Consider the following 14,772-nt stretch of genomic DNA (forward strand, 5'->3'; position numbering starts at 1 on the left):
GGGGGCGACAATCTCCCTGAACTGCCTGCCACCTGCTATAATGCGAAAACGCCAGTGCCAATGCACTCGCGGCGATTCGATTTCCGAAGTTTCCTCGTGAGGCAACTTCGGAAATGAAGCGCCGCGATCTGCCCGTGTAACCTTACCGTAAAGGAGAAGGAAAGGCTAGGAGCACAATGTTAGGCACCCCCAAGTGATTGTATTGACTTACCTGTAACCCTGGGCCAGTGCTCCTATCAGCAGAAAACTGCACCAGCCTGGGGTTATACCAGTGAGCACCACGGAGCGATCCTCTTCCTTCTTCGCACATGCGCAGTAAAGCGAAAAGCCGAACTTTAACTTAAAAGTCGGCTATTTCGTTTTACTGCGCATTCGATTTCCCCAGGAAAGAAAGAAGAACACGGAAATGGATCGATCCGTGGTGCTCGCTGGAATAACCCCGGGCCGGTGCAGTTTTCTGCTGATAGGAGCACCGGCTCGGGGGTTACAAGTAAGTCAATACATTCACTTGGGGTGACCCCCTGTGACAAGTTTGAAGTCCTGGATCATTGCTGCTATTGACAAGCTGAAACTTTAGCCTCGTGCAATAAGTTCACTATATAAAATATGGCATTTTTAGCCTTATTCAATTTTAATTTCTCCTTTAAAGGAGAACTAAACCTTAAAAATGACATGCAGGGTCTAACCGGAAGGCAAGGTCCATAGAGCTATAATTTGTAGAATATTGAGGAATTTGTAAATGTAAAAGTATATACACAAAAGGACATTACAGAAACAAAACAGAATTAGCAGAATTATTTGCTTGCAGATTGTAATCCCATTGGTTCATCAAATCTGAGAGCAGCAGGCGTCACACTGTTGGATACAAAGCTTGCTGGGCAATGCCGCAAAGGTTGTTCTTGTTTCGAGCCATTCTGATATATCCCTGGTCTCCAAAGCCAACTCCCCAGCTGGGAAAGATAAAGGGAAATGTTTTTCACTTGTAAAATTAAAATATAAATTATTTTAAAGGAACCTTGCAAATGACTTGAGATAAAAGTGAGATAAATGGAAGTTAAGGAGAGCTATGCAGCCCCAGAGATAGAATTTAGCAAACAGTGGGGGTCAGTTAGCTGGTGCTGTGCCAAAACAGTAACATAGTAAGATAGGAATAAAAAAGACACAAATCCATTAAAGGACTTGTTCACCTATAAATTCAAGTATGATGTAGAGAGGGATATTCTAAGACCATTTGCGTTTGCTTTTTATTATTCGTGATTTTTGAGTTATTTCGATTTTTATTCAGCAGCTCTCCAGTTTGCAGTTTCAGCAGTCTGGTTGCTAGGGTCCAAATTACCCTAGCAACCACGAGACTGGAAAATGTATAGGATAGGGTCTCAATAGGAGGCAAGTAGCAATAACAATAAATGTGTAGCCTTACAGGGCATTTGTTTTTTAGATTGGGTCAGTGACTACAAAATTGATCCCACTAGGGACTGAGCATAAGGGCAAGAAATGTGTATCTAGTACTGTTTTTAGTAAGATACTTTGAGGCAAATTTATTAAGGGTTGAATCGAAAATATGAATTTTCGGGGTTTTTTTATGGCCAAAACGATCAAATTCGACTATGGAATTATCCAAACTCAATTCGAGTTTTTCTAAAAAAAATTAATTAGATTTTTGAATTTTTAAATAAATCTCCACCAATCAAATTTCAAGTAAAATCGAACTCACATGAATTCAAAATTTGAATTTCAAAAATGTGCCTCCCCGTGTTTAAGCCAATGAGTTTGCAGAGTAAAGTGTTTCTATGACAAGAGGACTTGTGTTACTCAAAGGGGTGGCCAATTGGACACAGGTCTTAGTTGGGGCATCAGCTGAGATGTCTTTCTTCCCTATCAATAACTTTAGAATCAAGTCATGTTCATTGGCCAGGAATCAAGCCTATCCAGTATTAATTATGAGTGGGGTTAATAGTGTAACCTCTTTATCAGCCCAATAGTTATTGGACCAATAAAGAGGTTACACTATTAACACACTCCTAATGAATACTGGATAGGCTTGATTCCTGGCCAGTGAACATGACTTGATTCTAAAGTCTGCCTTCCCAGACTAGTAGTAGTAGAACATGGGTCACATTGGACTCTTACCCGGAATGAGCCTTCGCTAAAGTGAAAAGTGTTCTGCTATACAGAAAAAATAAAGACAGAAGATGCCAGAGGTGATTGCAAACAAAACAAAAAGAGGAGTTATTAAACATTCACAGGGTTCTCTCGCAGTACAGTTTCTTTGGGGCAAGTTGTAGAGGCAACATTTAGGGGGTTATCTATCAAAAGGGAATTTTTCTGATTTCTTAAATAAAAAAAGTCTGACCAAACTTGAATCCACGATTTGCCCTTATTTAACAATACAAAAAAAACCTCAAAAAATCTTATCAGGAAAAACTGCGAGTTTTTCAGATTGTCTCGCAAAAAAACAGAATTTTTTCGTGTTTGCTGGTAAAACCAGCATCAAGCCAAGTAAACTCGGATTCAGACTTGGAACGGCTTTGGGGCATAATATATCGTGTCCTTTTTGTACCACAGGTTTTTGGTGTCAAAACGGACACCGCAAAAAATAGTATGTTAATAATAGAGCATAATAAAGGCTGACACTCCCCTGAGGACAGACTTGGCAGGAATCTCATTCACCTCTGTTACACCCCATAGTGGCTTAGAACACCTCCAGGGAATTCTCTATGCTGATTCCCTATACACTGGGATCCCTGTACTAATAGGCAATATCAAATGGGAAAGATACATGATAGAGATTGATTGATTGATTGATAGATGATAGATAAAGGATAGATAAATAGATGATGAATAGATAGATATGAATAGATGATATCTAGATAGAGATAGATAGATAGATAGATAGATAGATAGATAGATAGATAGATAGATAGATAGATATAGATAGATGAGATAGATGAGATAGATAGATATAGAGATAGATAGATAGAGAGAGAGAGAGAGAGAGAGAGAGAGAGAGAGAGAGAGAGAGATAGATTATATAGGATATAGAGATAGATAGATAGATAGATAGATGAATAAATAGATAGATAGATAGATAGATAGATGATATAGAGATAGATAGATGATATAGAGATAGATAGATAGATAAATAGACGATGAATAGGTGATAGATAGATAGAATATGATAGATATGATCGACAGATATGATAAATAGATGATAGATAGATAGATAGATGATAGATAGATAGATGATAGATAATAGATAGATAGATAGATAGATAGATAGATAGATAGATGATATATAGATGGATTAGATATGATAGATGATAGATAGATAGATAGATAGATAGATAGACAGACAGATAGATAGATAGATAGATAGATAGATAGATAGATAGATAGATAGATAGATAGATAGATAGATAGATAGATAGTGGATGGATAGATAGATAGATAGATAGATATAGATAGATAGATAGATAGATAGTGGATGGATAGATATTCCATTCCCATTACCTGTTCTTAACCAGCCAGTAATCATTTTGAATATCTGTACCATATCCAACCACAAGCACAGAATGATCTAGGTTTTTGGTACAAAATCGATCGTAATAAACACCTGTCAAAGAAAAAAGTTCAAAATGTAAAAGTGTTATGCTGCATAACTGTGATATAGTGTAGTGGTATGTACCTTGTACAGAAACCATTTGCCTAGGCCTAAGGGCCCGAACTGGTGCTTCTTATTATACATGAGCTCTGCATGTGCACAGGCTGCCGAATATGTTGTAGTATTATAAATACATGCTGATAATAATAATATATGAATATATGACATATTTCAGACCCGTGTGAAATTCATGGGTGTATTATATTGATAGCAGCAGTATAGTGGAACTTATGGTTGCACATTATTCTACTATTACTCTGCTAAAGAATCTACAGTGTGCTCCTAATAGCACGAGTGTGTGTCCCTAAATTGAACACCATTGGTTGGATATTATGGGATATACATGATAGACAACTGTATGCATTAAGCCAAATGCATCTATTGTGTTAAGTTGTAACCATAATATGTTATCAAACAGAGAATGAGCCCCCAGGAAAGTTTTTATTGGTTGCAGGGATGCTTCAATAATATTATTTTAATACATTTGAAGACTGGTGATTGTTGTGACTAGTGAAATAAGGTCAGTCTTTTATATTTTTTATGTGTGCAAGCTTCTTTTCCAACTCAGCACCAACATATTTATGTATATATATGTGTGTGTTTTCATGTTCATGTCAATTTTTGTTTTATTAGTCTCTTTTACTGACAGCTTCTTAAATGCTCCCCGATAGAAGGTCATTTAGGGGTGTCTTGCTCCTCAGTAGAAGGCCATTTTGTGGTGTTTTGCTCCCCAGTAGGGGGACACTTCTATCTATTTTGCTCCCCAATAAGGCATTTCTAGGCAGCAATTTAAGGCAGCCAACAAACCGCCTAGTGTTTCATTGCATTTAAAGCTAAATCATTGGCTTCTGATTAGACTGAGAATAGCATTGGACTGCACAGCACACTGTTTTGTTTTATCTGAGCTGAGTAAAGCCAGACCTTGCTGTCTGAATGAAGCACCAAGGGCCATGTTCTTGCACTTTCACTTTCCACAGTTACAAGAGGGTCTTCTAAATTGTTAGACGTCCTAACATAACCCACATCAACAATTTATTTATTATCTATTATTTTATCTATATTAAGGCCTTTGGTTATTTACTGGGAATTGTAGTTTGGTGACTACTTGAGTATTATTACACAGGTTCTGGTACCCACCTGACTTGTACAGACGGAAACTTTTCCGACTGGAGTCTATGGAAACAGACACAGGTCCTACCGTGCCCACAGCATTCTTAAGCATCAATTCATCAGCAGGTACAACGTTGATCAAAGTAACTTTTAATCCAGTGTGAGCTTTCCTGTTGCAGTCCGCTTCCTGGCGGAAAATAAAGCAAAGAGCAGATTTTAATTATTGCTCAACTCCATCATCTATGAACCACAAACACTATTTAGATGTTTTGCCTGCCCAATTTTTTAGCTCTTTGTAGTGGACAAGCGCACACTTGGTTGCACAGTAAAGCTACTTCCCAGCTGGACCCCTTTAAATGTAATAGCACACAATAAAGTTTCTTTCCCTCCTGGTGCTTCTAGATACTTGTATCCAAGCCTGTTAGATTCCCTGTAAACCAATCATTTCATTCTAGCACAGGCATCAGAACAGAGAGGGCAGCAGGATGAAATGAAATGAAAGGCAGGAGAAGAATTGAAAATTTGAGGAATAGAAGCAAAGGGAAGAAGTGTAATGAAGACAAAACATGGAGAACAACAGGGCAAGGGGGACAGGAATAAGAGAAAAGACAACATTTACTTGAATGGGCAAAAATAAATAAAAGTGAAGTGAATATAGAAGGAAGAAGAACGAAGGCAGGCAAAAGAAAAATTGGGGAAAGAAAGTGATGAATTGTAAGAAAGAAAAACTTGGGATGGTTCACCTTTGTATTAAGTTTAAGTATGATGTAGAGTATTGATGGGCGAATTTATTCGGCAGGCACAAATTCACATCGAATTTCCACGTTTTGCCGCCGGCGAATAAATTTGCAAATTTGCCGAGACAACTCCAATGCCCGCGTCAAAAAACTGTGACACCGGTGTCAGAACTGTCGTCGCATCAAAGTTGTCGCCGGCGAATTTTTCGATCGTTTCGGGAATTTTGCGGGAAATTCGCAAATTTTGTGGCGAAGCAGGAGAAATTTGCCCATCACTAATGTAAAGAGGTATATTCTGAGACAATTTGAAATTGGTGTTCATTTATTATTATTTGTGTTTTTTTTAATTATTTAGCTTTTTTTTTTTAAGCAGCTCTCCAGTTTGCAGTTTCAGCAATCTGGTTGCCAGGGTCCAAACTACCCTATCAACCATGCATTTATTTGACTAAGAAACTGGAATATGAATAGCAGAGGCCTGAATAGAAAGATGAGTAATCAAGAGTAGAAATAACAATTCATTTGTAACTTTACAGAGCATTTGTTTTTTAGATGGGGTCAGTGACATAGAAACATAGGTTGATAAAAGACACACGTCCATCAAGTTCAACCTTGTAAGTCTATATATAACCTGCCTAACTGCCAGTTGATCCAGAGAAAGGTGTAAAACCCCATTTGAAGCCTCTCCAATTTGCCTCAGAGGGGGGAAAATTCCTTCCTGACTCCAAGATGCAATGGGACCAGTCCCTGGATCAACTTGTACTATGAGCTATCTCCCATATCCCTGTATTCCCTCACTTGCTAAACACCATCCAACCCCTTCTTATACCTATCTAATGTATCAGCCTGTACCACTGATTCAGGGAGACAATTCCACATCTTCACAGCTCTCACTGTAACAAACCACTTCCCAATATTTAGCTGGAAACTCTTTTCTTCTAATCAGAATGGGTGACCTTGTGTCAGCTGGAAAGACCTACTGGTAAATAAAGCATTAGAGAGATTATTATATGATCCCCTTATATATTTATACATAGTTATCATATCACCCCTTAAGCGCCTCTTCTCCAGCGTGAACATCCCCAACTTGGCCAGTCTTTCCTCATAGCTAAGATTTTCCCTTTACCAGCTTAGTTGCCCTTCTCTGTCCCCTCTCTAATACAATAATGTCCTGTTTGAGTGATGGAGACCAAAACTGTACGGCATATTCTAGATGGGGCCTTACAAATGCTCTATTCAGTAGAAGAATGACCCCTCCTCCCGTGAATCTCTGCCCCTTTTAATACAACTCAAGACCTTATTTGCCCTTGATGCTGCTGACTGGCATTACTTGCTACAGCCAAGTTTATCATCTACAAGGACTCCAAGGTCCTTTTCCATAATGGATTTGCCTAGTGCAGTCCCATTAAGGGTATAAGTGGATATTGTTACATCCCAGGTGCATGACTTTACATTTATCAACATTGAATCTCATTTGCCACTTAGCTGCATAGATTGCCAGTTTGTCAAGATCCTGTTGCAAGTGCCACATCCTGCATGGAATTAATTGGGCTGGATAGTTTTATCTGCAAACACTGATACATTACTTACAATACCCTCCCCTAAGTAATTAATGAACAAGTTAAATAAAAGTGGACCCTTAGTTTAGAAAGCAGTTGTTTGTGGGGCACAGTATCAAACACTTTGGCAAAATCCAAATAGATCAAATCGACTGCCCCCCACAGTCCAGCATCTTACTTACCTCATCATAAAAAGGAATCACATTTGTCTGACATGACCTATCCTTCATAAAGCCATGCTGATTGCTGCTCATAATGCCATTCACTAGGACAAAATTTTGAATGTGATCCCTTCACAAGCCTTCAAATAATTTGCCCACCACAGAACTTATTGTATATACAGAAGAAAATAACTGATTTAGCACAATTGCCTTTTCTGAATCTGTTACCACCATATTTGTACCATTATTTAAAGGGGCAACACTCTCAACCTGCATCTTTTTACTAAAAAACGTTTTGGGGTTAGTCTTAGCCACTGCTGCAATGCACTCCTCGTTTCTTATCTTTGCATTCCAGATTGCTGTTTTTCAACATTAATTAAAGTGTTTATATACATTAAATGCAGCTTCTGTCCCCACAGTTTTTAGATGACCCCCCATTTGAAAGATGGTAAGAGTCAGAAGAAGGAAAATAACTTCAAAAACTATTGAAAAAAAAAGAAAAATGAAGGCCATTTGAATGGTTGCTTAGAATTACCATTCTATAACATACTAACATTAAGCTTAAAGATAAACCATCCCTTTAAAAGGAAATATTGAAAACACAATGGCGCAGGATACAGAAAGAAGTAAATAGTGAATATAATATAATAAATATAGGACACAAAGAGAAGTAGAGTGAGGGAAGGTGCGTAATTAACAAGAGAGAAAAGAGTATGGAAAATAAAGAAAAGTTAATTTAACAATGGAAACATTTTTATTAGGAAAGGGCGTGGTTGTGGGTCTGTGTCATGATGGTGGTGTTGTGCTATATGGAAACACTGGACAACATGGTGGTGTTAAACCCGCAGGAGAGGTGTCACAGTGTGGTTCTTCCCCCCACCTGCTAGAGATCAGCAGCATTATCTGCAGTTAACTTGCTCTTGGGGAGGAGGGAAGAGGATTGCATGGGAAACCAGTGCCTGTTTCTTCTCATTTTATATCATACTAATGGGGTGCCAGTACTCAAGACCTCTTCTTGTATATAATGTGTTTGGAAGGTTAGTACCCTCAGCTTGGGGTGCCACTGCTCATTGCTTCTCACAGTATCTTATGTGCTTGGTGTAGCAGAACCCCTCACTCTATATAATGTGCTTGAGGTGCTAGATCCTGCCTGTGGCCAATCATGTATATTTTAGGGAGCAGAACTCGCTGCTCTTCTTGTATAATACGATGCAGAATCCATTACCCATTCGTCTTCTAATGGGTTAGGTTCTGTGTAAATGATGTTCAGTATCAATAGTTATCACCTGTCCTGTATACATATAAGCAGATTCCTGCATGACGCCATGCTTCATCATGTATGTGAAGGCAGAGAGTTCATTTCCAGATTTACAGCCATTGTTTCCTTCAGTGTCGGAACAATCCACCAGTTCTTGTGGGCTCAATGTGAAAAGCATGTTCATTTTCTTTTTCAGCTGGCATTCCATTGCCCCCACGGCGCTCATAGCGTAGCAACATCCGCATGTTCCCTGTTTTCAGAAAAAAAGGACTAAGCATTTTTTACTAATATGTGCGTATCCAAATAGAATTAAAGGGGGCCTGTCACCCAGACATAAAAAGCTGTATAATAAAAGACTTTTTCAAATTAAACATGAAACCAAAATTTTTTTTTTTTTATTAAACATCCATTAAAGGAATTGTTCAGTGTGAAAATAAAAACTGGGTAAATAGATAGTCTGTGCAAAATAAAACATGTTTCTAATATAGTTAGTTAGCCAAAAATGTAATGTATAAAGACTGGAGTGACAGGATGTGTAACATAATAGCCAGAACACTACTTCCTGCTTTTCAGCTCTCTTGGTTTACACTGACTGGTTACCCTGGTTACCAGGCAGTAACCAATCAGAGACTTGAGGGGGGGCCACATGGGTCATATCTGTTGCTTTTGAATCTGAGCTGAATGCTGAGGATCAATTACAAACTCACTGAACAGAAATGTACCATGTGGCCCCCCTTCAAGTCGCTGACTAACTCAGAGTTATAGAGCTGAAAAGCAGGAAGTTGGATTCTGGCTATTTTATTAGACATCCAGTCACTCCAGCCTTTATATATTACATTTTTGGCTAACTAACTATATTAGAAACATTTTTTATTTTGCACAGCCTATGTATTTACCCAGTTTTTATTTTCACACTGAACTACTGTATTCCTTTAAGCTAATGTAAAACTTTAAGCTATCAATCATATATTGCCTGCCCCGCCTCTATGCCTTAGACAGGCAATTACTTTCACTTTCCATTCAACAACAATATGCTACTGAATATAATAATGAAATATATATATACGCACACACATACCTGATCTCTCACAGGGGTGACACAATTTTGGGTTCTCCAGTCTATTGATGTCGGAGGCGCAGCTTCAAATAACTCGTTGGGTACATGCGTCATGTTGGCCAATGAATAGTCTGAGCCGGCGTAACCTGTCATTTTTGCAGCCACCTCCTCACCTGTCTGGCACATAATAACAATGCAGCCATGTTACACAGTGATACACGTCTGTAATATACACTCTTCCTGGGTGTTGTTATAATGATAAACAGGATACCAATGAAATGATTATACTATGGATATAATTAATGGCAATTTGCTCACTTCTCTGGTTTGAAATCATATAACTTCAGGTCACACCTCCGAGTTGCATGGGATGCATCCAATTAAAACCACCCACAATCAGCCCCCTTTCCCCACTCTTCTCCCAATTAGATTTTTTCGTGCACTCTAGAGCTCAGCTCACTTGTATTCAGTTAAGGACCTGGATTGTGGAAGAGCAATGCTTGGCCTATTTATAAAAAAACCTGTCTGGTTCCTCTAGCAAGTCACAGAGGCAATAGGAGGGTCGTTAGTGGTTAACTTTTTTTTTTTAAAATACATTTTGCATTGAATATACTGCATTGAATATACAACTTTTTTTTAAAAAAATGCATTCATTGAGCCCTTTTTTTCTTACCATATCTCCCAGATGGTTCATCCCAACATCATAAGTGTGGAGTCCCAAGGAATATTCCAAGTTATGGACTGTGATGAATTTAAGTGTCTCCTCCCAGATGGTCCGTCTTGCATGTTCCTCTTCCTGTCAATAGTAAAGGGTCTGTTTATCTTATTTAGCATATTTTGGGGCTCCCTTACTAACAATTGGGCAAATTTGCACTAGCGCATTATCTCAAGGAAACCAATTTGCTTGCAATTTTTTTTCCTTCAGCTTCTGAGCTAAGCTTATCTCTAATTGGTTACTATGGGTTACTGTCTAGGTGTTTCTTTAACCACTGTCAGTATATGAACTCAACTGAGTAATGGTAAGTTGTACAAAGTTTGCTCTAAAGATGGGCATATCGGGGAGAGATCCTAGAGGTGGGCAATATCAGGCTGATCCGTTCGTGGGCCCTAGGGCCCAACAATCGGATCCTAACGATGGGTAACGGGCGGTCAGATCACGGACCGCATCAACGAACAGATGCGGCCACGATCCAACGGGATTTTTAGTGCCTTCTGATCGACATCTGGCCAACTTTCAGCCAGATATCAATCGGGAAAGCCTGTCCGAATGCCCCATACACGAGCTAATAAGCTACCGACTCGGTCTGTCTGCAGCTTTTATCGGCCTGTGTATGGCCACCTTAAGTCTAGTAACCCAGAGCAATCATTCAGATGTCTGCTTTCCAAGACCAAGAGTGAATAATAATACACTTTTGTCAGCCACTAGACAAATTTAAGCATTACGAATGGCCAGTTCTTTGAAATTGGTCTTCATTATTTATTTCTTATAGTTTATAAATTATTTGCTGTTATCTTCTAACTCAGGAGGGCCTTTACTAATGTGAGGTCTACTTTTAGGGATGTTGTCGCATTATTATCTACATCCATCCACAAAAACATTGTTAGCATTCTGTTCCAATAAAAACATTACTTATATATTGTATTGACTTATGAGCAAATGTATATTGCTAGGCTTAAGCAACAACTAGTGCATTTATTATGTAACTTTAAAGGAGAAGGAAACCCCCTGGGCACAAAAATCCCTCCCCTGTGTTGCCCGCCCTCCCAGATGCCCCTAACTTGTTACTCACCCCTCTGCGCAGGACCTGTCCACGGAGCTCACAGGCGCCATCTTCTCCCAAGCGGTCTTCTTCCTGGATTAATCAGCATCTTCTGGCGCATGCGCAGTAGGAGCATTTACCGGTACGGATCTACTGCGCATGCGCCTGAATGTTAACTTCGTGACTTTTGGCGCATGCGCAGTAGATCCGTACCGGTAAATGCTCCTACTGCACATGCGCCAAAAACGCCGATCAAAGCAGGAAGAAGACCGCTTGGGAGAAGATGGAGCCTGTGAGCTCCGTGGAAAGGACCTGCGCAGAGGGGTGAGTAACAAGTTAGGGGCATTTGCCCGGCGGGACAGGTAGGCCAGGAGGGAGGGGGGCAACACGGGAGGGGGGAGGGTTTTTGCGCTCTGGGAATTTCCTTCTCCTTTAATAAATGAACTAATAAATATCTTAATGAAAATAATAAAACAATAAGGTAATTAAGTCAAGCTGTTTGTTGACAGTGTCTTGAGATCTACTCATCACCAGCTAAAGGTCTACTGGTAGATCCCGATCTACCTTTTGGGCACCCCTGTGCTAACTCTTTCCAGCTTTCAAAATGGGGGTCACTGACCCCATCTAAAAAACAAATGCTCTGTAAGGCTACAAATGTATTGTTATTGCTACTCTTTATTACTCATCTTTCTATTCAGGCCTCTCCTATTCATATTCCAGTCTCTTATTCATTTAGAAACACCTCCACATTTGTAGCTGGGCTGCAGGGATTGGACGTTCTTTGGTTTATTTACAGATATGTTTCTCCTTAATTCACAGCCAGTGAAATGGATCTCTAGCATCCACAGCAGGCACTGCATTTAGGATTATAGTATAATAAGGACCAAGAAATGTGCACCCTTAACAGACAAGGTGGTTACATTTTAGAGGTTATAGCCACTGATCATTATTCGCCAGCGTCAAAATGGACGCCGGTGACAATTTTCAAATCACGCCCATTGCCGGCGTCAAAACTTTTTAGACGCCAGCGAATTTTCGTGGGAAATTCGCGAATTTATTCGCCGGCGGTGAAACGCCCAAATTCACCACGAATTCACACCTGGCGAATAAATTTGCCCATCACAAGTTATAGGGATATTAAGGAAGTGGAGCAAAGTGAAAAACCATAAAGGTTAATAGTGATCTGCCCGCGGGTTTGAAATAATTATAAACAACTACGAAAGATAGGGGGTATATAGGGCAGGTACTTTAGTCCAAGGCACCTCCCCCATACTGGAACCCACTTGCAAACCAGTTCAGGCTATAGTGTCGAATTATGTAACATAAAACACAATAAAGAACCACATTAAAACTTCACCTTTAATATATAGTATTAAAAAACACTACAAATCACTGGGCCAAGCCCACACCGCAAACAACACACTCACAGGACCAGACTCACTGCATCACAAAATGCACAATGCAGTGAGTCTGGTCCTGTGAGTGTGTTGTTTGCAGTGTGGGCTTGGCCCAGTGATTTGTAGTGTTTTTTAATACTATATATTAAAGGTGAAGTTTTAATGTGGTTCTTTATTGTGTTTTATGTTACATAATTCGACACTATAGCCTGAACTGGTTTGCAAGTGGGTTCTAGTATGGGGGAGGTGCCTTGGACTAAAGTACCTGCCCTATATACCCCCTATCTTTCGTAGTCATCACAAGTTATAGCTAAAACAGTACTATAAGATACGAAAACAATGCTTGTATATTCAGAGCAATCATACAAGTCCTTACCGCATCCTTATAGGACTTTTGGTGAGATTTAACCCACAGCTGCCAGTGAGTGTCCAGAGTGGGATCAGGGGCCAAGTGAGCCGGGATCAGTAGGGAAAACAGAGAGAAGAGGTAGAAGGTGGACCGTCCCATGGTCTTTATAATGCACTGAAAACTTAAAGGGAAGAACAACATATAGGGAGCACTGATACATAGATCTATAAAGCTTTAAAGGGGAACTGTCGCAAAAATAAAAATGTAATGTAAGCTTCAGCATACTGAAATAAGAAACTTTCTAAATACAATCAATTAAATATTCTGCATTGTTTCTGAAATAATCAAGTTTATGTTCACTATCCCTCTCTCAGCATCTGTTTCTCTTCATTCTGTCTTCATGCAGCAGTTGGGTGTCAGATATTCATTGACAGTTAGATCCAATATATCTTATAGGGGGGGCTCCTTTTGCCTAGAAGATGTATTAGAGTTCACTCTATTAAATCACCAGACATCATGTCTCTCTACATGCAGGATTTGTGCAAAAGGCACTTATATTGTTACATTTTGTTTGTACTGGAATCAGTTATTTGAGTGAGCTTTAATTCATCTGCGATAGTTCCCCTTTAATATCATTACAAAAGGAAATCGATACTGGAGGATAATTTTCATGAAGAAGAGGAATAATATGGGATTTTCTCCCTAAACAGACCGGCAGACAGAAAGTCTCGAGAAAGCGCAGCATGTCCAAAAATACATGATTTATAATGCTTTCTGGTTTCACAAAGGAATTTTTGTTTCCAGAAATAAATCTCACCTTCCTCTTCATCAGCTAACAACACAATATAAGATAAACAAGTGATGGACCTGCAATATCTTAGCAAGTATTTCTAAATGAATAATGCTTCAGCAAGAAATATTAATAATAATAAAAGTGAAACTTATGCACAAGTGCAATCGCCGTCCTTATGGAACTAAATTGCATGTAATGCATAGAACTATATGTCAATCATGCAGGCCATGAAAATAAAAGCATAAGCATGAGAGAGAGAGTGAGCATGAGAATTGTATAGAATGTATCAGATGAGGAAAGAGCCACTCTACCTGCACAGTGAGAAGAAGATCCTGGGGAGCAGAAGAACTTCCCAACAGTCCATTGTGCAGCCACCCTAAAACTTTATATACTCTTTGTCTGGGGCGGGGGGTTCTTGCAACAGCTCAAAAATGCCACAACAGAGGTGACCGATAAAATCTGCTACTGTTAATCTGACTTTGATTATGACACATCAGATAATATTCCAGTTTAAAGAATCCATTTCGTAAGTGGATTTCAATGGGCACCGTCCTGCAGACGTTAATTATGAAATTGTGTATATTGGACTTTGTTTCGTATTCGTACATGTTGCTCTAATTCTGCCTAATCTTTCAAGTCTTTTTCATTTTCTCCTATTCATGTTTTATTTAATTAGCCTTTGAAGTCACTTGTTAGTCTTGTACAGGTATATAAGATCCCAGAATTGCATTCCATACCCAAGAGTCGGTCTAAGCCATACTTTATACATCAGCAGAATTACACCTGCATCCTCAGAATATTGGGCAGATCTAAAAATCAAAGACATTTAGGGTGCAACATTTTTATGGACACAGATAAAACCAGGGACTATCCTTAGAAATTAGGGACGAATTTCAAAGATTTTTTTCATCATCCATATGTAAAAAAAAGTTT

The 14,772-nt window shown here is 39.2% G+C and overlaps 1 protein-coding gene across 1 annotated transcript; it reads right to left on the reverse strand.

Moving 5' to 3' along the window:
• Positions 1–693: 693 nt before the first annotated feature.
• Positions 694–14,202, reverse strand: LOC108699410 (cathepsin S). The gene is made up of 8 exons (XM_018231482.2): positions 14,151–14,202; positions 13,074–13,227; positions 10,214–10,336; positions 9,562–9,717; positions 8,512–8,733; positions 4,799–4,958; positions 3,511–3,613; positions 694–950 (listed from the first exon to the last, which is right to left on the reverse strand). The coding sequence occupies exons 2-8, from the start codon at positions 13,203–13,205 to the stop codon at positions 851–853; spliced, it is 996 nt and encodes a 331-aa protein (XP_018086971.2). The 5' UTR covers positions 13,206–13,227; positions 14,151–14,202; the 3' UTR covers positions 694–850.
• Positions 14,203–14,772: the final 570 nt, after the last annotated feature.

This window comes from Xenopus laevis, chromosome 8L (assembly GCF_017654675.1).
Source record: "Xenopus laevis strain J_2021 chromosome 8L, Xenopus_laevis_v10.1, whole genome shotgun sequence".
Classification (NCBI taxonomy): domain Eukaryota; kingdom Metazoa; phylum Chordata; class Amphibia; order Anura; family Pipidae; genus Xenopus; species Xenopus laevis.